This window comes from Siniperca chuatsi, linkage group LG1 (assembly GCF_020085105.1).
Source record: "Siniperca chuatsi isolate FFG_IHB_CAS linkage group LG1, ASM2008510v1, whole genome shotgun sequence".
NCBI classification, from domain to species: domain Eukaryota; kingdom Metazoa; phylum Chordata; class Actinopteri; order Centrarchiformes; family Sinipercidae; genus Siniperca; species Siniperca chuatsi.
Window position 1 is genome coordinate 15,635,443 of NC_058042.1, and position 25,773 is coordinate 15,661,215.

General features: G+C 41.7%; 1 protein-coding gene across 12 annotated transcripts in view; it reads left to right on the forward strand.

Annotated features, from left to right (window-relative positions):
- LOC122874085 (transcription factor SOX-6-like) overlaps nucleotides 1–25,773 on the forward strand; it is a 140,508-nt gene that overhangs the window by 100,780 nt on the left and 13,955 nt on the right. For all 12 annotated transcript variants that reach the window (XM_044191679.1, XM_044191725.1, XM_044191708.1 and 9 more), the window contains 5 exons: nucleotides 3,741–3,820; nucleotides 12,272–12,421; nucleotides 14,755–14,935; nucleotides 15,203–15,390; nucleotides 25,115–25,220. In XM_044191679.1, the coding sequence (XP_044047614.1) occupies nucleotides 3,741–3,820; nucleotides 12,272–12,421; nucleotides 14,755–14,935; nucleotides 15,203–15,390; nucleotides 25,115–25,220 (705 nt within the window). The remainder of the gene's footprint in view (nucleotides 1–3,740; nucleotides 3,821–12,271; nucleotides 12,422–14,754; nucleotides 14,936–15,202; nucleotides 15,391–25,114; nucleotides 25,221–25,773) is intronic.

Sequence of the window (25,773 nt, forward strand, 5' to 3'; positions counted from 1 at the left end):
TCTCTCTGCTTGCTATGCCTTTTCCCTTACACTTTAATTCATAATTATGATTTTTAGTCTTAAAGTTGTTACACTTCATAACAAATGTATAGCAACAAACAAATGCTTGATTCACATTGAGGCCACTGGCATGCTCTGCTCTGACTAAACTTGGACTTGAGACCAAGGCCTGGGAACATTGTAGTCCATGTGGAACAATAGATATGGCTAGAGAAGCAGAGGAATGTAAACATGTCTTCAACAAGAAAGTATCTTTCAGTAGTGTGCTGGCTGTAATTGTTTTTCAAGTATCCACTGTTAGAGATCCAATAACACAGAAGATGAAGCCTGCATGAAAAGTCTTCCTATTGTTATATGCATAAAAAGCAACTTCCCTATTACAGTTCAACTCGATTATGTTTTGTGAAATTAATTGATTAAAAGACAATTATAAGGTGGATTTGTGGTTTGTGGATGATGTAAGGAACAGGTTTTCCTGCACATATAACTGTTTTCATTGCCTGTAACAGCATGCCTCTTTCTCTCCTTTTGTCTTTTGAATTGAGTAAAAGAGAAGCCTTCCACAGCCTTCAAAATAAAAAAAGTGTTTTTTGAAAATTTGTAGCAACATGTTGACTGATGCCCTGCCAAAGCAGTAACCTCATACACCCTTGTATCCTTGTGAAAATTAAAGATGTGCCACCACATACTACTGTACTCATGTTAAATATAAAAAAAAGATCCATGGCCTAAATTGCTCCCTGCTTCTCAGTCTAAGCTTTTCACCTCGCATGGCCTACTTCGTCCCAGGGCCAAGCAATTTTTATACTTTTTTTGTTGTGTTGTCAAAAGAGAAAAGGATTTATGAGTCATCTAGAAAAAAGGAAAGTTCTTATGTCTGTTGTAAAACAGTATCAGAACAAGGAAGAGGACTGTAAATGGAAAAAGAAACACTTGGAAGTCAGCAGGTTCGCAGTAGGACATTAAAAGGTGTGGTAGTGCAGTTAATGAATTAACTATAAAACCACAGGATGAAAAAGAAAGTCAGCTATTTTGGAACTATGGAGCCATGACAGCTTAAACAAAGTGCCTGAGGGGGAGTCTTTTACCAGTGTGCTTTCTGCAATAGATTTGACACAGAAAATGTTTTAGTTCAAATAACAGGAGCTATTATGGAATCATGGTCAGGGGTCGCCATGTGTATGGTTCCTGCATAATTCATGAGTTCATGAAGAAATGGCAAAGAGGGTCTGAAAATGACTGTTGTAGTCAGGAGGGGTATTTCAAAACCTCTATGATTTCTCCCCATCCAACACAATATACACAATACATGCAAAGAGTACAATGTTATCACCACCACCTGCAGGGTATACAGGATGCTGTCGTGTCCTTTCTCCATGAAATGAGTGGCCAAGCATTCACTTCCAAGACTAAGGCACACTAATCTGATGTTATCATTATGAGACAGCTCCCAGGGACCACTGCTTATGACCCCAGCCCTGTGGCGCTCACATGGCAACAGAGTCATTCTGGCACCATAGTGGTAAGTCATCACCCCATCCACTGGCTGTGCTCAATGGCCTGGTGTTGCATGGTAGACAAGCACAGTCATAGAAACACCAACTCATCATTTAAACAAATAGATACAAGTTGGACTTCCCTGTCTGTTTACACAGATATGGCAGCATTCAGTTTGATGTGCCCCAAATGAACCTGCATAGACCCCATAGTCTTTGGGTTGCCAGTCTTCCTCATAGACATCCTGCTGACAATTGACAGTTTCATCATGCTGTTTTATTTTAAATCTTGTATTTTTACCACGTTTTAGTTGTCACATTTAAACTGATATTGTGGTGTTTGTTATTAAGTCATTCAAGTTGGACAACATGGTTTTCTTCTTGATATACTGTAACTTAAATAAATCAAATTAAGTTTGGTAATTTAAGTTTTTTTAACTGTATGGTCCCTTCAGATCTACTTGAATGAAATCTCAACAATATAAAATATACCTGTATAATCTTTTTTCATGTATGCCTGTTTTTCTGTGAACAGCTTTGGTGATTCAATACAATTTAAAAGCCAGTGAAAAGAGAAGATCATGTTTGAGGGTTGTAGTCATATCATCATTTGATCTGGTCTAAGAAAGGTCTCAGCTACATCTGTCATCCCTCAGCAAATCTATGAATTATATTTCATGGCACCACATGAGCAGGGAAATATAGCCTGTTGTGACCATGGCGTCACCTGCACTACTCCACCTCCCTTAGAGTCCAGGCTCTGGACATGGGACCAGCCATGGCCAGTTAAAAAAAACATAGTTTTAAAGGTAATTCCCTTTCACCAGTGACGCTAATCTGGCACAGCGCCCATTCTGCTGGAGTCTGGTGCCTCGACACAGACTGTGTGCACCCAAGACCCAGACCTTGGAGCCCGAAACCCTCCAGTAGTGGTGGTGTGCTCACTTAGCACATGACCCTCCCCAGGTTTCACATGACATCTAAAGACATCCAGCCATTTATTATTCCCAAATCCTATGTCACAGACAGCAAAGAGAGGGGGAGACAGAGAGAAAGCGATACCAAAAAGGAGGAGGTGTAGAAATAACCAGTGCACCCCCGCACATCCAACCCAGCACTATTTGAAACCACTTCGGCTGTGTGATTTTATTTGCTACTAAATGGGGATTGAATTTCCATGGCCTGTATCACATTGTGCTGTGCTGTACAAGATTGCAAAGTGAGGCGACCGAGCGAGGGCAAAGTGAAAGAGAAGGTATATACATTTACCTTGTCTGTGGCTTAATGGCTCCATATGTTTGTGAGAAGAAGTGACAGGCAGAAGTGGGGTCTGAGCGAAGGCCAACTACCCCTCCCCACTCCCACTGTGCACCCCCCCTCCAGACACATGCTTCAAACCAACCTCCCTTCTATGAACACTGCGCTGCCCCATCTCACAGGGGCTGTTCTGTTCCGTCTCAACACACTAGGTTGAGTGTGTGAAAGCGTCTGGTCCTCAGTTATACACCCCCATGGATATCACTCATAGAGCAGCCGTTTTTATATCCCTGTATGACAAACGTGCTGATGGCAGGCCAACAGTAGTGAACAGTAATGAATAGTACTGCTATTTGGAGACCAATTCTTTCCTGCTCGATCACAGTGATATGTGAGATAAGAATGTGTGGGATTTTTTAACCTTGTTATTGTGACTGCACACTTGTTCTAACCAGTTTGCATACAAGTGCTTTTGCTCTGCTGCCAAAGCTATCACTCAGAAACAAACAATGTAGTGTTGAACAATAGCCAGACAAGTCTACATCTGTATGAACTGCCTGAGAGAACATGCTGGTCTTTTTACATAATCACTAATTGAACACCAGGGAAGATATTTAACATTTATTCTGAACACTAACACACACACACACGCATATACAGACAGAAACTTAGAAATGCTAAAAGAACTTGTTAAAATATGTAGTAGTTATTCTTGTCATGGTATTGTCCAGGAGGTGTACTGTGCAGGTGGAGGAAGGAGGGAATGGTGTGGAACGTTCCTAAGTAATCCTGCTCCAGTCAAACCAGCTTAGCCTTTTGTTAATGCAGATGTTTGGGCTTGAAGCCGAGGGCTCGTTGCAATGTGCCACATTGCTGTGGCAAAGTAGTGGAAGGCCCAGGATCTGTGTTGGCACTTGCCTGGTCGCTGTGGGCCGGCTCATTGTCTGAACCTGTATGCATTGTTGTCTCTCTCTCCCTCTCTGACAGGTGATAACTACCCAGTGCAGTTCATTCCATCCACAATGGCAGCTGCAGCAGCGTCAGGACTCAGCCCCCTCCAGCTTCAGGTATGTACAGTGCTATGACAAAGAATTCTAGGGACGCCCGCCAAGCCCAGGGCAGAAAGGATGGCTAAGCAGCTGTACACTAAGTAATGAGCTGCACACTAAATAATCCTGGAGGCCCGCAGCTCACACACACTTATCACCTTACATATGTAATTTATCCTGTTTTATAGAGGATTTATCCCCACAAGCTCTGCCAGACAGAGGAATAGGGAAGATAATAGTTATTAGAGGGAATGAGAATCACTTTGGTTGCCTTAATCGCCTGCCAGTGAATTTATCAAAAGACAATTGACTGTGTAAGCAAAGAATCTCTTTCCTATTGCTTTTTTTCTAGTAGAACCACAGTAATATTTCTTTTATCTCTGTGACGAAAACAAATAAGAAGAAAGAATGGATGAAAATCTGAGGCATTGTAATATATATGTAGTAAAAGTAAACTCACGGTATGTTATAAAAAGTGAGGCTGAGTTGGGGTTTTGAGTGACAGAAAATGTTGGGACAGGCTCCAAGCCCTACAGGCTCCTCCAGGACTTTTCTCACACAGCATTTAAAAAAGCTGAACCCAGGTCAGGGCTTAACCTGAGGCCATAATGTTTAATATAGATAATGATCTGCGTTCTATCCCTCAAGTTGTTACTATTATAAATACTAGTGTTACCAGGGCATCAATCAGCCCATGCATGAACTTTATTTCCAAATTGGTGATAATGATTCCCTTGGTAACTTTTTACTGACTTTTATTTACATAAAAAACATACAAGTAGCAATGGGAAAATGAGTAACAACCATATCTATTCAGCTGCTCTGTTGCTCGTTGCTTCTCTAATTATCAGTTTCCTTTGCAGTTCTGAGTAATTGTAGATCTTAAGTCTACTTGAAACTAGAAATCAGGACTGTTCTTTGGAAACAAAAGACGGAAACAAAGAATTAAAAAGCATCTCTCCTAACATATGGTTAAGTGGCCACTGTTGCTTTGTCAACAACAGCGAAAAGTTACTGAAAGCTGCAACATGTGATGCTCAACAGCAGAAATAAGTCAAGACAGAGCTCAAGACTGAGGGGGGGACTCTTTGCACACTGATATATGTGGCATTTGTCCTTCTGAGGCTACCACTGTCAGTGTTAACGAGTCTTGGCAAGTTCTAACAATGTATGCAGCTAGATCAGAAGAGTTGTGCGTCATTATGCAGCCACGAGAAGAACTATCAGAAGCATGTAAGGTGTTAAATGAGTCTGCTCATGTTTGAAAATGTGTGTCCGCGAGAGTAAGTGAATATGTTTCTGGAGTGTATATGTGTCGCTTAGTTTGTGTATCATGGAGAAGTCTATTGGAAAGGAGTGGTAGTTCAGACAGGCATGCTGAGTCTATTTATAGTGGTGTATGAGGTCAGATGAGACATATATCTGAAGGTTGGGGTGAGGAGGGGAGACGGGTCTAGAGTGATTAATTCTGATTATGTATCTAACCCTGGGAATGGGCAAAAACAGTGCCTCCAAGACCATGACTTGGCTGACCTTTACAGAACACAGTAAACAAAAAGAGGTGCATTTTCCATTAATTGAAGTCTGTCAGCCTGTCACATATTCCGCCTGCTGGCTGCTATTTACCCTGCATAGAGACTCCCCTTAAAACAGCAAGGCAAGTCAAACATGCCCTTTTCTTCATAGCTGAGATCAACAAACCATGTGACTGCCACCACTTCCCCAACAAAGCACTGGGAGCCTGCTATGATTAAAAACATCATATTAAGCCAGACATGGAATTAAGTTAGAGTAGTCTCCTCCCTTTTAGAGCAATAACAGCACCAGCACCCTCCTTCTTATTGAAAATTAAACTATTGAAAAGTATACTCCACACTCCTGTGTGTGTGTGTGTGTGTGTGTGTGTGTGTTCGTGTGTTGGAAAATGTTCTTCTCATAAACAACAACAAAAGTCACAAGAGGAGAATGACACAATAAAAAAGGGATTATTTAATTTGAGTTGAAACTAAATAAGGAGACACTTTGGTAATTAGTGCAGTGAAGTACTTGTGGCTGCACTCTAGACGTATCTTAGTGTCCTTGTAGTAAAAAATGTGACAGCTACTTTGAAATTAACACATTATGTCCAGTGTTCAGTGTTATTCGGAATAAAAACAAGATTAAAATAAAATAAGCTGATTTAAGGCTCCCCTGCAAATATTACTTATTACTTATCGTATTACTGAGTTTATTCTTCATGCATCATCAAGCACAATACTCCACCAACCCTTTAAACTGTCCTGAGCTTTTCTAATTTCACTTCCAAGCCCATTCTTCATCTTCTTTACACACACACAAAATCCCACACACATATGGCTGAATAGGCTGCCCCCCAATTAAAATATGTCTTCCTGTCAGCTACATGGCAAGGTATAATTTTCACCAATTTACTCAGTTTAGACTGTGCAATATATGAACCTTAAAAATTATCTTATTGGAAGAATTAATTCCCACAATGCTGCAGAGGTAATGCGATCAGCCATCCAGTCAGAGAGGCTAGCCGCTCCGTCAGTCTTAATGTTGGCCACGTAGCCTCTTCACAATCTCCTCTGTCATAACAGTCTGGGATCCTCCCCCCATTCCCTGCCCTCTTTCTCTAAGAGAAGAAAACCCAACAAGGTAACAAAGGCTTAGAGCTGATGGCTGTAAATGAATCTTCCAGGATGCGTTTGAGTGTTGGAGACTGTAATTTGCTTGTCAATACAGGGTGGTAGCATCACTCTGGTGGCTGGCAGTCTGCAAGTGGCTGTCACCAGGCATTGCTGTACCACAGGGCAATTTCACTCAATGTTTTCCTGACAGATTGGCTCTCGTCCTCAACTCACAGGAGAGGAGGCGGGTAAACTATCCCAGCGCGACATGCCCCTCTTCATTAGTGCCCACACAGAGCCAGGATGAGCCCAGGATCAGCAGGAAACAATGGCTCCATTCCTGCCTGTCCTTCCCTGATTACAACTGACACCTCTCACCTAACAGAGGAAATTGTGCTCAGATTGTACCCCAATCTGTCTGGACACTGACTATATTCAATTGAGTGTAGAGACAAGAAGGGAATTTCCCTAATTCCACAAAAGAATTTTCTATTTGGGATAGCACTTAATTTGCTGTTTGTACACTATGCCTTGCATCAGTTGCCAAGTGAAAAACAATTTACTTAAGGCCAATATGAACTTAATATATATCACCCATCCTTTTTACAGAACCAGTAAACAGGAGGAGGACCCTTTAAGAAAGTCCTGTTTTCTATCATTGGAAGCAGACTTTGGGGTTTAAGCCATTTTAAAGAAAGCATTATTGGATAAAACAGAACATCTGGGTTCTCTGTATGTAGTATCACTGTTAGGACTAAATAAATAGAAACCCTCTGCTTCCACTCAGTCAAAGCTCCATTTTCTATCTCTTGCTGTCTCTGTCTCACTGTCTAGATTTTCCAATTTCCTATCCACATGTTGAATCATCTCTAAGTGTCTTAGTTTGTGTATTTCTCTCTGAATTACTCCCATCCTCTTTTTCTTGCTCATTCTGTCTGTGCGTTACTCTTGCTCTTTTTTTCCCTGAATTGTCCAGACCCATCACATCCTTATGCTTTACAGTACTGGAAGTCGAGCTGCTTGAGTTAAGTCTTAACGCTGCAATTATCATCTGCCGCATTCAGGGGCATAGGAACTGGGGGGTGCACTAAGTATACGGGGCCCACAAAGATACTAGAATGAATAGCCGTGGATGTGGGGAGGGGCCCATAGAGAATTTCCATGTACAGGGTCCAGAATTTTGTGCAACGGCCGTGGCCGCATTTGTTATGGCATCTTTCTAGGCCCATTATAAACCTGGACCTAGCCTCAACTCATGCTCCCACTGTAAAGATGAAAAGCAGCCCACATGCTCAGCGACAACCTGGACCAGATCTCAAGCAGACAGACACATCTGAAGGAGTACTCAGAGGCTTAGACGACTGGAGTGATAAGAAAGAGTGTTACACAGTCAGGGACAAACAGGAAGAAAGTGGGAGAGCAGCAAACCGCACATTATCTTTTGTTTGGATGTAAATGCCTGTGTAGTACATATGTGAAGTAACGGCTTCCATCATTAACAAGTGAAGCACTTTTGACTTTGAAAAAGAGAGAGAGAGAGAAAGAGACAGGAGGAGGGGAAAACCAAGAGAACAGACATACTGTAGAGAGCAGCTGTTTCTGTGTTTATGAGCAGAGGAGCTTGGTCTTTGAAGGTAACCCAGAGCAGTGCAGCAATGCTAGCTGTGTGTGGAAGGCTGGCTAATAGGACGGCTAGGTGAGCAGCTGGATAGAGGCAATGGTGAACAGAGGAACAGATGGACAGATAGAGTGGATAATGCAGTGAGCTGCACTGAATGGAAAGGCTGGCTCTGGGACCCCTGCGCCTGAAGAACCCACACACACACACTCACACAAGATGGGCTGTGTTTGTGCGTGTATGTTCCAGAGAGAGAAACCGATAGAGAAGGATTTATATATATGCTGTATATGTAAGATAGAGAAATAGAGAAAGACAAGAGGAGGGGTTAGAGCAGAGCAGGTTGGGTGCCAGCAGATGAGACAGATGTTGGGCCATACTGGAAAGCATCGGCATAGTGCACCAGGACGCCTTCCTCCACTCCTGACATCTGGGCCTACCCTGGGTCAGCCTGCCTGGTCGCCCTGGGCAATGAGCCTGTACAAGCCTTGTGGCAAACGGGGCTGGCGCTGTGCTGCCTTTTAAATGGTGTGGTGCAATGAAGCACAGTTAATGCCCTCATATCCAGCCCAGTGCTCAGCATCCAGGCCAGGCAGAGGTGAATGAGACATTGACAGACAGACAAACAGACACACTCGTACACAAAGAGACAAGAGAGTGATTAAGACAGTGTGGCAGTCTTCAGATAATTCTCACCTCATGTAAAATTCAGAGGATGTTTGTGCAGAGGTATTAGGAATTGTTACGGTTTCAAGGAAATTGGTTTGTCTTTATTTTTATATTTTTGCAGGCCGCAGTTGTAAAAGTGCAATGCACCGTCATTGTCAGTAACAAGAAATTTTACAAATATCTGCCACTGTATTTTCCAGCACATATTGCCATGCTGCAACTCTTAAAGAAAAACAAGATGCACATTTGTTTTTCCACAGAAAGTTTTTTTCTCGTTATACTTCAAGGCATATGCTCCAGTGTTTGCAGAAGGAAAAAAAAAAAGCATAGATGGAAGTTACGAGCAAATGAATGTTTTTCTCATAATTGACTATACTGCATATTAAGCTATAGTATCAGCTTTGTTGTTTTACTAAACAAACAGAGACAGCATGTCTTAATTGCACATCATACTTCTAAGATGTCTAACATCATCAGCAGAGTGTGTAATCTCAGTTTAATGTCACAGACAGAAAAGTGAACCTCCCCATTTAACCTCTGCTGCCTCCAGAGGGCTTGTTTTTAATTACCAGAGGCTAACAGGCTGACCTTGGACGTGCTGCACTCACTTTGAATCCATGCTTGCTGAGATCTGCTCCACTCTACTGGGAAACAGGGAATGATGGGGTCAGAAAGAAGACCTTAGAAAAAGTACTGTTTTTAGGAAAAAGGCAACACCTTTCAAAGCAAATTTAAAAAAACAGAACAAATACTGTATTGTCATACTAGTAAGTTATACATGCACATTTTTGATAATGGGAAATGGCAGGATTTTGCTCCTGCCTTCAAGCTAAGAGAAAACATACACATATTTCTCTTTTGCCAGATTTCTTTTAACACCCACATTGCAATCCCATTAGCTATTATGTTCATTTTGCTATTTTCTACCATCATACAAGATGTGCCTTAGTGTGCTGCTCTATGGTTTTTCATGAAGAAGTATTATGTGTCCTAGAAGGTGTGTATGTTTCCCTGATCAAATAAAGCAAAAACTAAAACTAGAAAAAAACTAGAAGGGGGGGGGGGAATGGAAACAGAAGGGTTCCGCACTCCACTCAGGCTTTCACCTACTCCAATGCCCCAGAGTTGGAGCACTGACTTTCAGCTTGACCCTAAATACCATGAACCTTTTGCTGCCACCACCTGGCAAGTAGATATGAAGAAGGGGCTATTAGATGTGAGAGAGTCAACTGGGAGAAGCAGGCAGATGTCTTCTGCTTAGGGAGACCAACCTTGGCAGGATGCATCATCCCTCAGCCTTTGACACCACATTTCTAACTTAAGTATGTGCTGGGTGTCAAACAATAATTTTGTAATCCATTGTAAATGTACTGTCTTTGATTTTTACCTAGACATACCGTAATGCTAAGGCAAAAGCCTCCAGACAGCACACATTGAACATTGAGGCATTTCATATCTGTCTTTGAGCAGGGTTTGATGGGTTAACACACCTTTCTTCCCCCTGATTGTATTTATTGTTCTTTGACTCTTGGAGACAGAGTGTTCCTGGTTACAAGGGTAACCACTGCTTCTCACCCCATGGCACTGACCTGCTAATCAGTGCTGAAAAGGGGCAGCCTGACTGCATCTAATTTGAGGCAAAGTCTAATTGCGCTGTTTTCCGACAATAAAGTTCTTCTCACTCAAGGTCAGGGGCATACTCGTCGACAGGCCTGTTAGCAAACATCTGTCCAACAGACTCAGGTTCCACTCCTCTACTAAGACTTGCGTGTAGCCTGGAGTGACAGGCAATGAATGGAGACTCCCCTCACTCTTTTTCTCTGTCACTGTTTTTCTCTCTCTCTCTCTCTAAACCACCACACACACAGACACACAGAGTGCCTTTACCACTGACATTAACTAAGTCTAGCTCAGATGAGAAGAAAATAGAGTTGGGTCTGCTCCTGTCGGAGACAAAAGGCTTTTTGTGAGGGAGGTGGGGGCAGTGCTATCATTGTGGGAACATAATCAGTCTGTCATTTCCGCTGCCCATGTGCCGTTGTTATCCCCAGGTCCCCTGGAAGAATGGACCTTTTGTACTGCCGCTTATGTGGTGGCGATAAAGTTTCTTACAGGAGCACATATGTGTTTATATCTGGAGATATGTGCATGTCACATAAAGTGCTTTGTTTGGCTTTAGTCTGCATTTACACCGCCGAAGGTGAGGCCAGCGGAGCTAGGTCGTTTTTTCCCATCCACACAAATGCAGTCTGTATGTGGCCAGTCGAACCAGGAAATGAGACAGGGTTTGCTGATTGGCCAGAGGAAGAGAAATCAGATTCTCCCTGACAGCACCATCTGACTGACCAACACAACAAACCATAACGTTTACCTAGTCTGAGGATAGCAGGCCAGTGGGGGAGTTAAGGGGTGCTATCTGTCTGATGAAGTGAGGTCTACATGGAGTAAGACTCTTTCTCAGACAGTAGCTCTATTTGACAGACCCCTGCCATTTGCCGCAGGAGACAAAAGCCCATTTCATCACTTACCTGGTGGCCAATCAATACAGACCTGGGGTGTAAAGAAGTCTCAGCAGTGCGGGAGTGCTGGGCTCTGTAGGCACAGAAAAACAAGCGCAAAAACAATCATCAAATCAAATCAGTCTGGTATTATTTGTTTCAGGTTTTAATTATATAAAAAATAGGCGCACAGCTTAATGTCAAGACATTAAACTTTAACTTTATCCAGGATAAAGGATGAATTACTGTGTCAAAAATCTGATCCAACAGACTATTAGCAGTCTGTGGCTCACCAGATTTTTAAAAAATATTTCCAAACTCTATCAACGTCTTTAACCACTCTTTCTAGTATATGCCACATAATCAGCCCAGTGGTGGAAATGTAAATTGAGCTTTCAGAGTTCAGTCCTGTTACAGGCACAACTGTTACTGAGTGCTTCGCCAGTCATTTGAACCACCCTCTTGTGTGGTAATGTCACCAACAGTTGGACATCTTACTGATTTAACGCCAAGGAAAATAACAGTGATTACATCAGTGTTCTTTGTGCAGGTTTCTAAGCCTTAATAATGCTTGCGTTTAACATATTCTGTGATGGCAATCCAACTGAGGTTGGGTTTCTAACATTGTGGAATGGGATTGTCTCACATGGCTGTGTGGAGACAAATCACAGGCCAGAAACTTCAATAGGAAGCTATGTAGATCTAGAGAAATGAGAGATCTTTGCTAACACACTTGCATCCAGTCGGCAAACTTTTCTCTGTGATGAGTGGAAAATAGGGGCTCCAAGTATTTTGAATGAAAGCCATCTCTGTGTGGTTTTTAAGACTGCTGTCTCTCTCTGGGTTCAGCCTTTGAAATACAGTTAAGACCTTTGATGGAGGTTCTCTGCCAGCCTCATGGAAAGAGAGGAAAGACGTAAAAGAGAGAGAGGGGGAGATGAAGGCAGACGCAGAAGCAGAGAGTTCTAGGGAGAGGAAAAGACAGAATATAAAACTATGAATGTTTGCTGGATTTGGATGTTAACGCCTTGCGGGTTTCTCCACCTCCCTACAGCAACTGTATGCCGCCCAGCTTGCCAACATGCAGGTCTCTCCTGGAGCCAAGATGCCGCCACTCCCCCAGCCCCTCAATGCTAGTGGGCCCATTTCTCCCTCCTCTCTGAAGAATGACAAGAGTTCCTCCAGCCCCATCACTCAAGTCAAGGTACAATCCTTAACTCCTTCAACCTGCCCACCCACCAGCTCAGGCTTTGAGTGGTACTTGACCTAGCCTAGCCTAGTTGGTGTTGTCTGAATAAAATAGCATCTACACTGTTCACCAATTCAGTGTTACGGCCGGCCGGTGCTGAGCCCAGCCTCTAACAGGCCATCAATCTGTGGAGCTTTAACAAGGCCTTCTCTCTCTTAGAACTCTGTGGACATGGTTGCTATGACTATGGCTGCTCCAAGCCAGTAATTTGTGGAACACATGGTTTCTAATTTTATTTTTCACAATGAAAAGTTTCTGTCTTCTTTTTTTGTTACTGAAATGGAACAAAACCATTACAACAGTGCTATACAAATGCTTACAAAAGTGAAGCAAAAAGTAGGCTTGATGACTTTTTTTGCCTTGTAAACAAACCAAATGCAGGATGTGTTTTCTGCTGCTGTATGGCATGACTCCACTAGACCTCCATGCAGAGGAAAGGCCATATATATCATCACCACTCACTAACGTTATAATCAGAAACATACACCCATTTGGAATAGTTTAGCTTAATAATATCACAATGGAGAAAGACCATAAATCATGTCTCAAAATGGTAGGAAGGCACTCTGGCTTTCTCTTCACACACACACACACACACACACACACACACACACACACACACACACACACACACTTCAGGTCTCCTGCTTCCTGGGATTTCCACTGAAAGACTGCCATCAAACTGACTCAACACTATCATTTCATCACATATATACAAGACTATTTATCATATTAGATGATTACCAGTTAGGCCAACATTAATACAAAACTAATTCTAGTCAAAATATTACAAATATGCCAAATATCACAAAATTAAGGACTTTAAATTAAATGAATCATACATAAATGTAAAGCAAACATATATTGGCATCATCCCATCTGTATCCACAGTCCAATGGAATCAGATTGCCTTTAGTTGTGTTTGTCTTCTTTCAGCTTCACTGCATGACAAACTGTTATTGGCACAGCAATAACAAGGCCTTGGGGCAGTCTATGCTTGAGCCATATGTTTGGACAAAGAGACACTTGGGCTTTGAAAAAGACTGTTAACGACAGCATGAGCCCTAATCTGATTTAAAAGACTGCTGTATACACAGGGCGATTTATACTGTGCAAAGTGACATTTCTCTTCTGGGATGCGAATGTTTGAGTTGCTTCTATTCAGAATCATTCAGCATCTGTATTTGTATTGTATTTAAGAAAATCCACTGTGCATATTGAGTTTAGTGTGTCTTAGCTTACAGGGCAGTTTGTCCATGATCCTGAATTTTTTTATATTTAAGGTGATCAACTTATAGATTGATGATATTTCACATTTATTTAATTCTGATTTTATTCTAATTTACTCAAATAGTCTATTTTAAATTAATTTTAATATTAGGAAAAAATAAAGTCTATTTCTTCTGATCTTTTCAGTGTGATTTTAGCTGTGTCACCTTTGCACTGATTGCACTGTTACAGGTTACATTTATCTTACTCTTACAAGTTTAGTTTTTAAACCATTTTAAGCAAAGGAGCATGCACTAAAATATCTGGCCTGTACCCCCCCATTGTTTATCTGCAGGTACCCACAAATAAAACATGTTTGGTCCCAGTAGACAAGCTGCTGAGGGTAGCACCTTGGATAATAGTGCTCTTCATCTCACATCAGTAACAACTTTAAAGGCTTTAAAGCCCAGCAAATACAGCACTAAACACATGCATCATCCTCTGACCTCATCTCAGAACTACACTATTTAGGGTTTTTCAAATCATATTTTTTAGGAATAGGCATATCAAAGCCTATGATAAAACCAAGTATGCACGAATGAGGAATGAAATTAGAAAACAAGCTAATGAAGTAGATAATGTAAGTCGACATCTGATGAATGGAACAGCTGTCTTTGATCATTGGCACCGCCGTTATCTGGTCATTATTTATTCTTCGACCAGAGTGCAGACACAGAGAGCAGGGAGGAGGAGAGGGAGAACAGATGAAGATGTACAGAGAGACAGAATCTGCTTTAATTAGTGTGAACAAAGGCGCTGGGCAACTGTGAGGAAGATTGCAGTGGCACAGCTCCTAAAGAAGGATGGATGAGGAGAGGAGAGGAGAGGAGAAAAGCAAAGAGAGGGAAGAACTAGGGAGGAGGTGTGGGTCAAGACAGGGATCCTATAATTAACCAGGAACAGAGGAGAACTGTGCTGTCTGGGAATCCTGAGCCCCCCCCACCCCCCAAAGAAATGGAGGCAGGGGGGCCACCAATTCACATCTGTCTTCTCTCATACTCCTATCTCTGCTGCCGTAGGAGGAGGGAACACAGCCGCTCAACCTGTCTGCTCGGCCAAAGACGACAGAACTGGTCAAGTCCCCCACATCCCCAACACAAAACCTGTTCCTCGGCAGTAAAAGCAGCCCTAACAGTCTCCTTAGCAAGGGTGGTATCCCCAGCCCACTTGGAGGAGGCCTGGGCCGGGGCTCATCTCTGGGTAAGACCTCGGAGTCTCTCCACTTCACAAACAACATCTCACACATACACACAGATTTACTCTGTTCAATCACACATTTACAGTATGAACTCACATCCAGGGAGACCACATTGCAAGGTTATGGTACTGTTTTGATATTTCATATTTCACAAATGCCACTGTCAGGATGTTGTGTGAAGTTGTTTTTCTTTTTTTGGCAGTGTGTGTTCCAGCGGACTAATTTTGCTGCCCAAACTCCACTGTGTGTGTGTGTGTGTGTGTGTATAGATATTCTGTCCAGCTTAAACTCTACCGCGTTGTTCGGGGACCAGGACACAGTGCTGAAGGCCATCCAGGAGGCTCGGAAAATGAGGGAGCAGATCCAGAGGGAACAGCTGCAACATCACCAGCAGGGCATGGAGGCAAAGCTGTCCGCCCTCAGTTCAGTGGGCCTCAACAACTGCAGAGTTGACAAGGTTAGGACTACTATCATATAGCGTGTCTCTGTTTTATCCCTGATTCAGGTCTTCCCCATTGCAAGCTTTTTCCATAAAGCAAAAAACAAGCAGTTGACCACAAAGAGTGTTCTGCTCTCCCTGCAAGTAGTGGAGGAAGGAAACTATTAAAGAAAGTAGAACATGGTGATTTTGATATATCAGTAATTCTTAAGACTAATATTTTCTTTAATCCATGTCCAGGGTGGTCGTATTGATAAGAGCTGGCATAGTTCAGTGTGTACATGTGTGTTTACTCAAATTAGTATGAATATGTTTGTGTGTGCGTGTTTAGAGGGCTCGGTGTTGTTGATGTTGGTGTGAGGGCCGTGACAGGCCATGGCAGTGCCCGGTGTGGGTTAAGAGGACTCTGAAGTCTCTGCCCAATTAAAGCAGACTTGCAGCCCTCTCCGTCCCCTGACATGGGATGGGGCTGCTTTGTACCAGGAGCACACACTCCCAGGGATTCCCTTTAAAAATATCTTCAATCGATGAGTCAATCAAGGAGAGAAAAAAGCTGTCCTCCTCTCTTCAGCTTGATGCCATGTTGCCAGTTGGCTGTGAGGAGCAGGCAGGAACTGGGAGCGATGCTCATTAATATTTCAGCACCTGACACTTTCAACCAACAGCCTCAACTAGGTCAATGTATATGTAAAAAAGTCATTGAATATCTATTTTAATTTCCCTCTAATTTGGTGTTTGGAAGAGATCACTGTCTATGCAGGTGGCAATCAACTATGCTCTCACTGAAGTGAAGCAAATAAATTGGTACAACCCACAGCGAGGACAAAGACAGAGCCTTCCCTGCACTTAGCCCTTACTAACCGGGACAAAAAATATCTTTACAATAATCAAATCCATAATCATATATTTTTTTATCATATTGTCTTAAATGTACCATGTCACAATTTCTCCCTAAATTCAAATGCAAACAGGCACTTCATCTTGCACACATTTCAATTGAAAGCTTTTCCCCCCCTGTTTTTGCATGTCTTTGGTTAGTTACAAAATGGTATGTGAAGCTTTTAGCATGAGTATGCAAGCCCCTTTATTCAGTCTTAGTCACAGGAGCTGGTACAGCTGTCCCCCTACCTCCCAACTAAGGTGAGCCTATGGTCAACCAAGCAGCCGAATGTGCCATGACATGAAAGCAGTATCTGAAAAATGCCTGTAAAGAGCCATTTTCAACAGGCAGCACACACCTACAGCTACATTGTCCTTAGCAGGTAGAGCTTAACGGCTTTTTTACTCCCTGCTTTAGTTTTGTTTCCTCTGAATTCTGGACTTGTCTGTGTAACCTATGATAAAGCAATCATCTCAGAGGAGGAGAATGTTTTTCTTTTTTTTTTTTCTTCTGCTTGAAATAGTCACACACTTACCTGAAATCTACCTTCAAAGAGATTGTGTTTTTAAGAATGCGAGAGAGAAACAGAAATAGAGCGAGAGAGAGAGAGAGAGAGAGCTGGGTAAGTAGTAGCCCTTTAGTAATAAAGGGCCATGAATTGAAATACTATTTAAGAAATAAGTACACTAATAGAATCATGGTATTGACAGCAAAAAAAAATGAAATGCCAAATATTAATTAGAGCAAGTTCAGGTGGAAAATGTGATTGTTTTATTGCATTTGAAGTCCATTCAGCACTAACAACATTCTTGTGTGTGTGTTTCTTGCAAAGACCTATTATCAATAATTGAAATCACCTCAGGTAATATGTTTCTGTTTTCATTACAACATCATTTATTGTTTTGTTGAATGACACCTTAACCGAGCTCATGCTTGACTCTCTGGCTCGTGCAAATCATAGTGAGATATTGTCACCTCTTAGTTTCAGTGACACTGGCCCTATTAGGATGGTGTGAAATGAGAGGCACACTTTATCAAGTCAGCTAAAAGAATTGCCCCATCATCTTCATCCTTCAGCTGCAATAAAGAACAGAAGGTTGTAATTCAGCGGTGAAATGAGAGGGAAGGAGAGAGAGCCTTTTGCTGAAACAAGCCAACAAACTAGAAAGGTTTGAATGCCCCAGATAAAAGCTTTCACTTTGGTCAGTTTCAGAATATTAATATTTCACAGAAGCGCCTCACCTGACATAAATATGCTGTGGTCTTTAATAGCTCCCCTCCCAGTCTGTTGTTTGGAAGTTTATCATAGTGAGAGCTTACATGAAGAAGATTCTGGAAAGGTAACATAAATGGGATTAAGGAGAGGTTAAGATCATCCAGTGTGGCTGTTAGAGGGGGATATTAAATATTGATTTATCCCACTGTAATGACCAGGCAGAGGAGTGGGTCTAAGTGCTGCTTACAGATGGATCAATTCATCTTTTCATACAAAGTGTGTCTGAACAGTACAATGCATTCCTTCCTAACCTTTATCACTATGACTCTAGCTCTCTCTAGTATACAAGCCTTTAACCTCAGGACATGTAAAATATTCATGCTTTACAGGAGCGGATTTTCTTGCTTGTCTTTTTATTTGTCTGTTTTTACTATATCCCATCAGTACAATAAAACCTTTTACAACCCTTCTGCAATTTACCTTTTTGAAATATTTATCTAAAGCTATTATTGTTAGCAGAGGGCAATTACTTTGTTCCATTATTTACCATCTCCTCCTCACCCAGTGGAAGCTTTTACCTAGAATGTGACAGTATGCCTAAAGTCAAATACAGTCCTTCTGGATCCATTTGTAACCATTTGAATTGTTTCCCTCTATTATACACTATAGCTATATCTGGACATGCACCCTGTTTTTCAGGGTCATAGGTGAATAAATATCAAGTCATATCTGTTTCTGTATGTATTCACTCAGATGGTGCATGCAGAGACTCAACCATGTTGGCATCTTGTCATCAACATTTTAATTTTCAGAGACATTCAAACAATGCATTTATATGAATTGTTCAGAATCCAAAAGCAGATTTTTTTTTTATTAACAAAATAAATGGTAAAATGTACCTTGGTCCTTGTTATCCTCAATGTGTTCAGACAGTATATCATCTCTCAAATCTAACTAATACAAGTTTTACTGTAAATGTAACCAGCCAGATCTTGTTGCAGACATGAAGAGTATACTTGTCTGTAAGAACTGTAAATTGCCTTTACTTTAAATCCTCTTACTCAGAAACTGCAGTCAAATAGTAGAACGCTAATTAAATTTTCAGCCTCAGCAAACTATTGCCACTGTGACAAAAGGAAAAAAAAATAGTATTTTCACTTAATATACAGCCTTCATCTGTCTTATACACATGTATAAGCAATTCCCTGACTGAGGTGGTCTCCAGTGTGACTGGTTAGAAAAAGCACACCATTGGCCAGAGAAGAAGAGATAAAAGTCATATTACATTTTGGGCCACTGATTGACTACTCATCTGGTCCAAATCTGCAGTTTATTGGCCCTGGGCCATTGGCCAAGCCTTGTAGTTGAACTCTGTATAGTCAGGTATGACAGATTTCTACACTGATGCATCAATTTCTCTTACTTTAGTTCCAACAGACGTTGTATATGTGATGCCCTGGAGGTTGTGTGAGATAAAATATATTCCTCTGCTGACATGTCCCTAACTGGAATCAAAAGGTGAAAGGCCAGTGTATTAACCTATTGAACTGCCCTTTTCTGCCCTGCAACACCTCTTCTCCTCAGTATTGATGACTACAATTGTCCATTTCCCGTGTCCCAAAGCTCATCCTGTAAATATTCAAATGGAGCTTACACTGGTGCTCCACAAAATCCAAACTGCTAACCTATTGGTTATAGTGGTTATACTGTTCCCTCCTGTGTGTGTGTGTGTGTGTGTGTGTGTGTGCATACAGTACATGTGCATTCACGTTGTATACATGTGTGTGTGTGTGTGTGTGTGTGTGTGTGTGTGTGTGTGTGTGTGTGTGTGTGTGTGTGTGTGTGTGTGTGTGTGTGTGTGTGTGTGTGTGTGTGTGTGTGTGTGTGTGTGTGTGTGTGATGCCAGGGCTCTATTCAGGCAAAGCCCTCACAAAGACTTTGAATATAATCTTGTCTGGTCTGCAGCCCTGGAAGCAATTTTCTGCTCCTTTTCGACTGCTGTCTTGGAAATTGCAAACCAAGGCGTTTTGGCTGCAATGTAAATCCTTGGCATACAAGGGTTTGCCCATCCAAATTAGATTATGCTCAGCTCCCAGACACTGGCTGTAGCCAGCAAGTGCTATTGTGAAGATTGCTTACATTAATGCTTTGTCCAATTGTTCATGTTTGCCAAAAGAATAAAAATAATGTATGACTCTGGATAATATGTGCCTGTGTGTGTGAGTGTGTGTTTGCAGGCTCCTTTCCCAGGTCAGGTCTTTTGCTCTGTCTCGTCTCTTCACCAGAAAGACATCAACACTACATCTTGGTAGGGTCATTTGGCGGTGGTGGCTCCATTATTTTCTACAGTTGTCATTTTACATGGTGAATTTCTGGCCTGCTGCAGTTGTTCAGAAATGCTGCTGGCCTCAGTGGCTAAGACCTGTGATACTGCACTCACCACAAGGCACATACAACAAAGGATGAGGAAAAGAATAGGCCACAAAGGACCATTTATAGTCTATGGTATTGTTGCAGTAGACACATAATGGCTCCAGTGTCCAACAAGTCTTGAGGTTTTGTCCATATGTGAAAGGGGTTTTTGGTAATGCTGCAGTTTCTAATATCCTGCAGTTTGCAACCTGGAGGGTTTGATAAGGCACTAGATTTCAGCCCAACTTAACATTCCCTGGAGGACCCAGTGAACAGTTCTGGATCATTGAGGATTGGAAACCCGTAAAAGTACATGATGTCAACACAAATGATCTCAGCAGTGTGGAGAAGAACATAAGAACTGAACACTGTGTCAGAAATGTGTCATAGCGCTGAGATGGATATATATTACACACTCTTCATTTTCAGCACATCTGAGAATTGCAATATTCTAAAGTCAACAAAATATGTATAATATCTTAAAATGTTTCACAAAATGTCCCAAAGTAGACAAAACAACATGTAGAAGAAATCCAATTGTTTAGCACATTTCAAATTGGCACTGAAGGGTCACATTTTGTGGGTTTGACTTGTTTTCCCTTCAACAAAAAAACTCATCTTGAATAATGATAGCATATCTTATATTAAAAACAAACAATAAACATTAAATTGGCACAAAGCCCAGAGTAGGGTTATCTCACCATTTTTTTTTCTTTTACATAGTTCAAGCTCCTTAATTTAATTAAAGGCCTTTCCTCCCTCCGTTTTAAACAAATGAGGTGATGCCCTGGCAGTACAAATGGGTCTGGAATAGCTGGCCATCTCTGCTGTGTGATGTTGAGGAAGACTACTATAGAACAGATGCCAGCCTTTTGTGGCTGCTACTGTTGATTCTGCAGCTGCCTGCATTAGCCTTAGCAAAGGGAGAGCTCCGGGTAAAAAGAGAGCAACAGTCTGCATGAAAGGAACTGTGGGTTTACCGCATGGCTGGATGTACTTAACATTTAAATGGTTCAAAACTAGCAAAAACTACTGGAAAGCTGCAGACTTATAAATAACATTGCAACTGGTTACAATAAAAATACAAAACAGATGAGGCGCTGAGCTGTGAGGAGCTCTAGCCATGTTAAAGTGCAGTCTTTGTCTCCATCAGGGCTGGGACAGATTGTTAAGGGGTTTAGTTTGAGACCCTCAGAGAGAAGACTCTGAGGGCCACAGACCACAGTGATGACTGACACTTGATACACAAAGCCCTGTATTGTGGTCAGAGAGCCATTGCCTTCAACTTGCCACATACCAGGTGTGTGATATAACCAGAGCCAGTTCAGCACATTATCAAACATAAGTGGCTGTTTAGGGTCCTGCAGCTGTTAAAAGTTCCAATGATGAAAATGTTAAACACATACAATCATATACTTTCCACCATGAAGGAAACATGGATGAGATTTTACCAATAGTTTAGAGATCTTGGAAAGTAAAGCAGTTACTGATGTCAGATTTCACAGAAAGGGCTAAACATGTAATTTACTGTATATGCAGTACATATGTATATGGCCAAAAAATAACCAGACTATTATATGACTTTAAGTTGGCCACTGGTAATTTCTGGAAGGAATAAAATGTGTCATGCCTGCCAGCTGCCTGAAAGAAATTAAGCAATTTTCTCTTCAAATAATCATTCTGATGGTGCATCAGTTTTGTTCTGATAAATGAAAACTTTTCAGAAAAAGAAAAAGTTTTCATTTCACGTCTAAACCTGACCCAACTCCAAAAAACTGCACGCTGATCTGCACCACAGTCTACCATACTCGTGTTTATTTTTCTTTTATCTATTTGAATAATCTCAGGCTATATGGCTTTTCCTATAGCCTGGAGCTATTTACAAAGGAGAGAGTGAAGGAGTGTCAGGATTGGCAATGTGTTGCCTAAATATAGGGCAGGAGTATAGGCACAATGCACGGGGCCGTCCGCCACTCGCCTCTGCCCAAAATACACCCTGTGGGCAGAGCAGCAGGCCTCCGGCACATGTTCTGTGGCCGGCCAGATTAAAGCTCTCTTTACAGCATTGACAAGGGCTCTTTTAGTTTCCCTCACCCAAGAAGTTGCACAGACTCTGCTATCTATCCTCTTTCTACTTCTCTCTCTTCCTCAGTGACTCACAACTTCACTGAACTGGCTCATGACTTCACTGGGCAGCCATGTGCAACTGAACAAAATGCATCCGTTACCAAACTTTAAAGACAAAAGACTGCACAGGCAGGGCAGATGAGATTATTGTGGGTGGCAGTTTTCCACTACAGCTCAGAGTGCATTGCTATAATTTTAGTTGTGGGGTGGAGAGCTGCATGCTGAAGTCATTTGAGGGAGGGACCAGTTGCTTGCCAGCAGTCTTGGTCAGAGTAGGAGGGGAATAATATGTACTGTTAACATCTTTTGTTTCCTGTCTCTTTATCTTTACCTCTTCACAGCTGCATGAATTCTCTGTAGTTTTTGTGTTCAAAGTCTTTTATCATTCCCTTGTACTGTACATTATAAATACCTTTTTTATATCAGCCACATACTACCTCTGTTTTCCTGGAAGCATGGCCAGCTTCTCGAGATACTGCATGTCCTTTGCTACTTCTCTGTGTCAGAGTGATCAGTAAAAATTTAATGACACTATAAAATAATAAAAGTGCCATTAATTTATCACAGCACTTGATGCGTGGGCAGTAAAGAAGCATTAGTTCACTGAATATTTTCAAGCCTTAAAACAAAACCCGGATGCTGTGCAGATAATTTATGGCCCTAATTTCAACTATAATTCTAATTCACAGATATAAATCACCAAACTTATAACCAATAAGTATATTAAGCCCAGTATATAAAATTTTATGAAAATTTGTGGTACCATATTGCACAGATAGTCTGATATTAATTAGCATAGCTAACACAGGGAGGAGTACTTACTGTAACTACCCCTTCATATGAATCATTTAAAATGCTGGCTCGTACAAAGTATATGTACATGTTTGCTATATAACCACAAAAAAACCACATGATCTTTTTTATGTCAAATGAAGTGAAGCTACCTCAAAGAATCTTCCAACAAGAGCCTCATTCAGGCTTGTTCCCAGCTGTCTAATGTGCTGATGTTCGCTAATCATATGACTTTGCATGGTGGAGAAAGAAGTTCAACACTGAGCTAGTTATTAATGAAATTCATTGATGGATGGGCCCTGTTCTCTCTCCTTCTCAGCCCAACATTATGCTTAATGATCATGAGTTTATAAAAGGACTTGATTGATCAGGAGGGACCAACGAAGCGCAGAAGAGGGACGAGATGACTACTTTATTACAGACAGACAGTACCCATGAACGCTGTGTCTTCCTTGTGGACTGTCCAAGTAGCATCTGAAGCAGCACCATTGCCCATCCAGCTAATCGCACATCAGTCACTTTGTCATCGGGCTGCTAGCTTCTTTCATTAAGAGCAATAATGTGGCTGGGTGATGAATACGGCTCAGTGTGCGCGTGCATGCATGTGTTGCTTAACGCAGAATGTGACACAGAGAAAGGCACCATACTCCATCTTCTCTTTACAAACCGTCCTCTTGCCCAGCAGGGACCACCACATATGTCATAATTAGAAAACACTTAAGTAAGCAAAGGGCCATCAGATAGACAGGCTCTAATCACAGGCCATAAGCAGGTAGTGGTTAATTGTATATCAGAATCACTCAGCTGGCCATAAATAATGACTGCTCCTTCAAGTATGATAGTAAATTGCAGTGCTCTTTCTGTCTCTCTCGCAATCCTTTCTTTTGAGGAATAGTTCTTGAATAAATAAAAGCATGAGGAAAATCAAAATACTGTGAAAGGCCTCAAATGGAATTGAACTATCTTCATCCTTCATCTTGTCATCTTTTTTAACCCTCAAGAAAAAAAAGGTTATATGAAAGAAAAAATTTTAGACAGATTTCTTAATTTGATTTTTTTAACATGTACTGTAATTACTGATGGCTATTGTTGCCAAAGATTTTATTTGTCAGGAAAAGCCAAAAAAAAAATCAAATGCAGCCATAAATATTTTCACTTACAACAGTTAGATCTGCTTAATTTTTTATCACCTTCTTCTATTAGTGGAAAACAAAACTTCCCTGTGGGGGAAAAAGGAAAAAAAACAACACAATGGTACAATGCATTACAAAGAAGGGACTGAAAGATTAATGTATGTGTTGGTGTCAGTGTGTGTGTGGCAGAGGAACTGTTAGTATTGTGTGAGGACTATACCTGAGTATCTGTTCAGACTGCATGTGATAGGCATGTTTAGAAAAGAAAGAGGCAGAGGTCAGTGCAGACAGTACATCTCTGGCAGAGATTGAATGCTCACCCCGGGAGTAAAACAAATGCTTTTTTTCTGAATGGTGGCAACATGCCTGCTTTTAGTGTCATCCAGGCAAAACCTAGGGGGGGAGAGATTATTTGTATCATGCAGAGTCAAAGTGTCCATCTCCTAGTTGAGTCTTTAGAGAGGAAGACAGCCCTTTGCTAATGCCCTGTGTATTCACTGAGGAAGTAGGTCATTCAACAATGGAGCCAGCAGCAGTCGGCACTCTCCCCTTGCATAATACATTAAGTGTAATGTGCAGCAACTATTCAGAGGCCCCCCGAAAGCTGTTATTTTATTCTGTAAATGCACACGGACATGACATTTAATATTGTCACAGAGCGCTGAATGACAGGGTTTCATTGTGCGTCAAGTACAACATGATGCCAAGTTTAATCTGAGCACAAAGCGACATGACAAACGCGAAAACACGGTGTGTTCTCTAAAGCATGAACTCTGAATAAATGATGGGCGCTGAGCTCTGGGCGCTGTAGACTTGAAGGGAGGATGTAAGGAGAAGATTACAGAGGAAAATCTGAGCACTGCAAAGAGGGCCACGGCCCCATTGTGTGCTTGGGATCACAAAGTATCCTTCTGTAAATCTATTTACAGCACCCCTGGCCCTCACTGTCTCTCTGCCTCCTGTCATCCATTATAGCAGCTGCTGAATAGAGAGATGAGAGAGGAAAAAGCTACATCTCTCTCATGTCAAAAGAGCAGCTCTTCAAAAGAACCTCCATTTATCAAAGACACTTTTTTTCTTTTCAAAATTTCAGATTCCTGATGGGGTTATTTTTACAATTCTGTCACTTTAAACGTGTATATGTGCTTGTTCGTGTACCTGACTGTTTGTATTTCTCTGTAGGAGAGGGCACATTTCGAGAGCATGGGGCACCACCTCGGCAAGCTGGGTGAGGAAGGAAAGATTGGCCACAGAGTTATTGACCTTACCAGGCCAGAAGATCTAGATGGTAAGACCATATTCGTGTTTCTCTTTTTTCTATTTTTTTTTAATTGTACATAATTGTAACTGACTGCTTGTACATCAGATGATTTCCTCACAGTCCACACAAATTCACTAAAAGTTACAGAGAACTGTGTGCTAAAGAGTTAATAATGCTGAGTGGATTCTCTATACACTCTAGACTAATTCTATCCTTTGATGGCTGATAAATCCCGCTACTGCATGTGGCTATGTGTCTCACTTTTAGATGGTAGAATGGTTTGTAAAGGTGTGTGCAGAAACATGTGCATGTGTGTAAGGGAGATGTAGGGGTTGGGGTGAACGCCGTTTGAAATGAGCCGTGGCTCTGAGGTTTTCACAGATAGGTGAGCGGAGGACAAGGGTGCCTGAGGACAAAGCTGGCTTTTTTCCAAGCTCGGCTCCTGTTGCTGTTGTGCTTGTTTGAGGTCCTGGGCACAGGGGTGTAAATTCGGTCTGCACCAGTGTGACAAAGCGTCATCTCCCTTTGTGGCGCTGGCTCCTACACAGGAGCAAGGAGTACCTCAGTGCACCAATGTTTG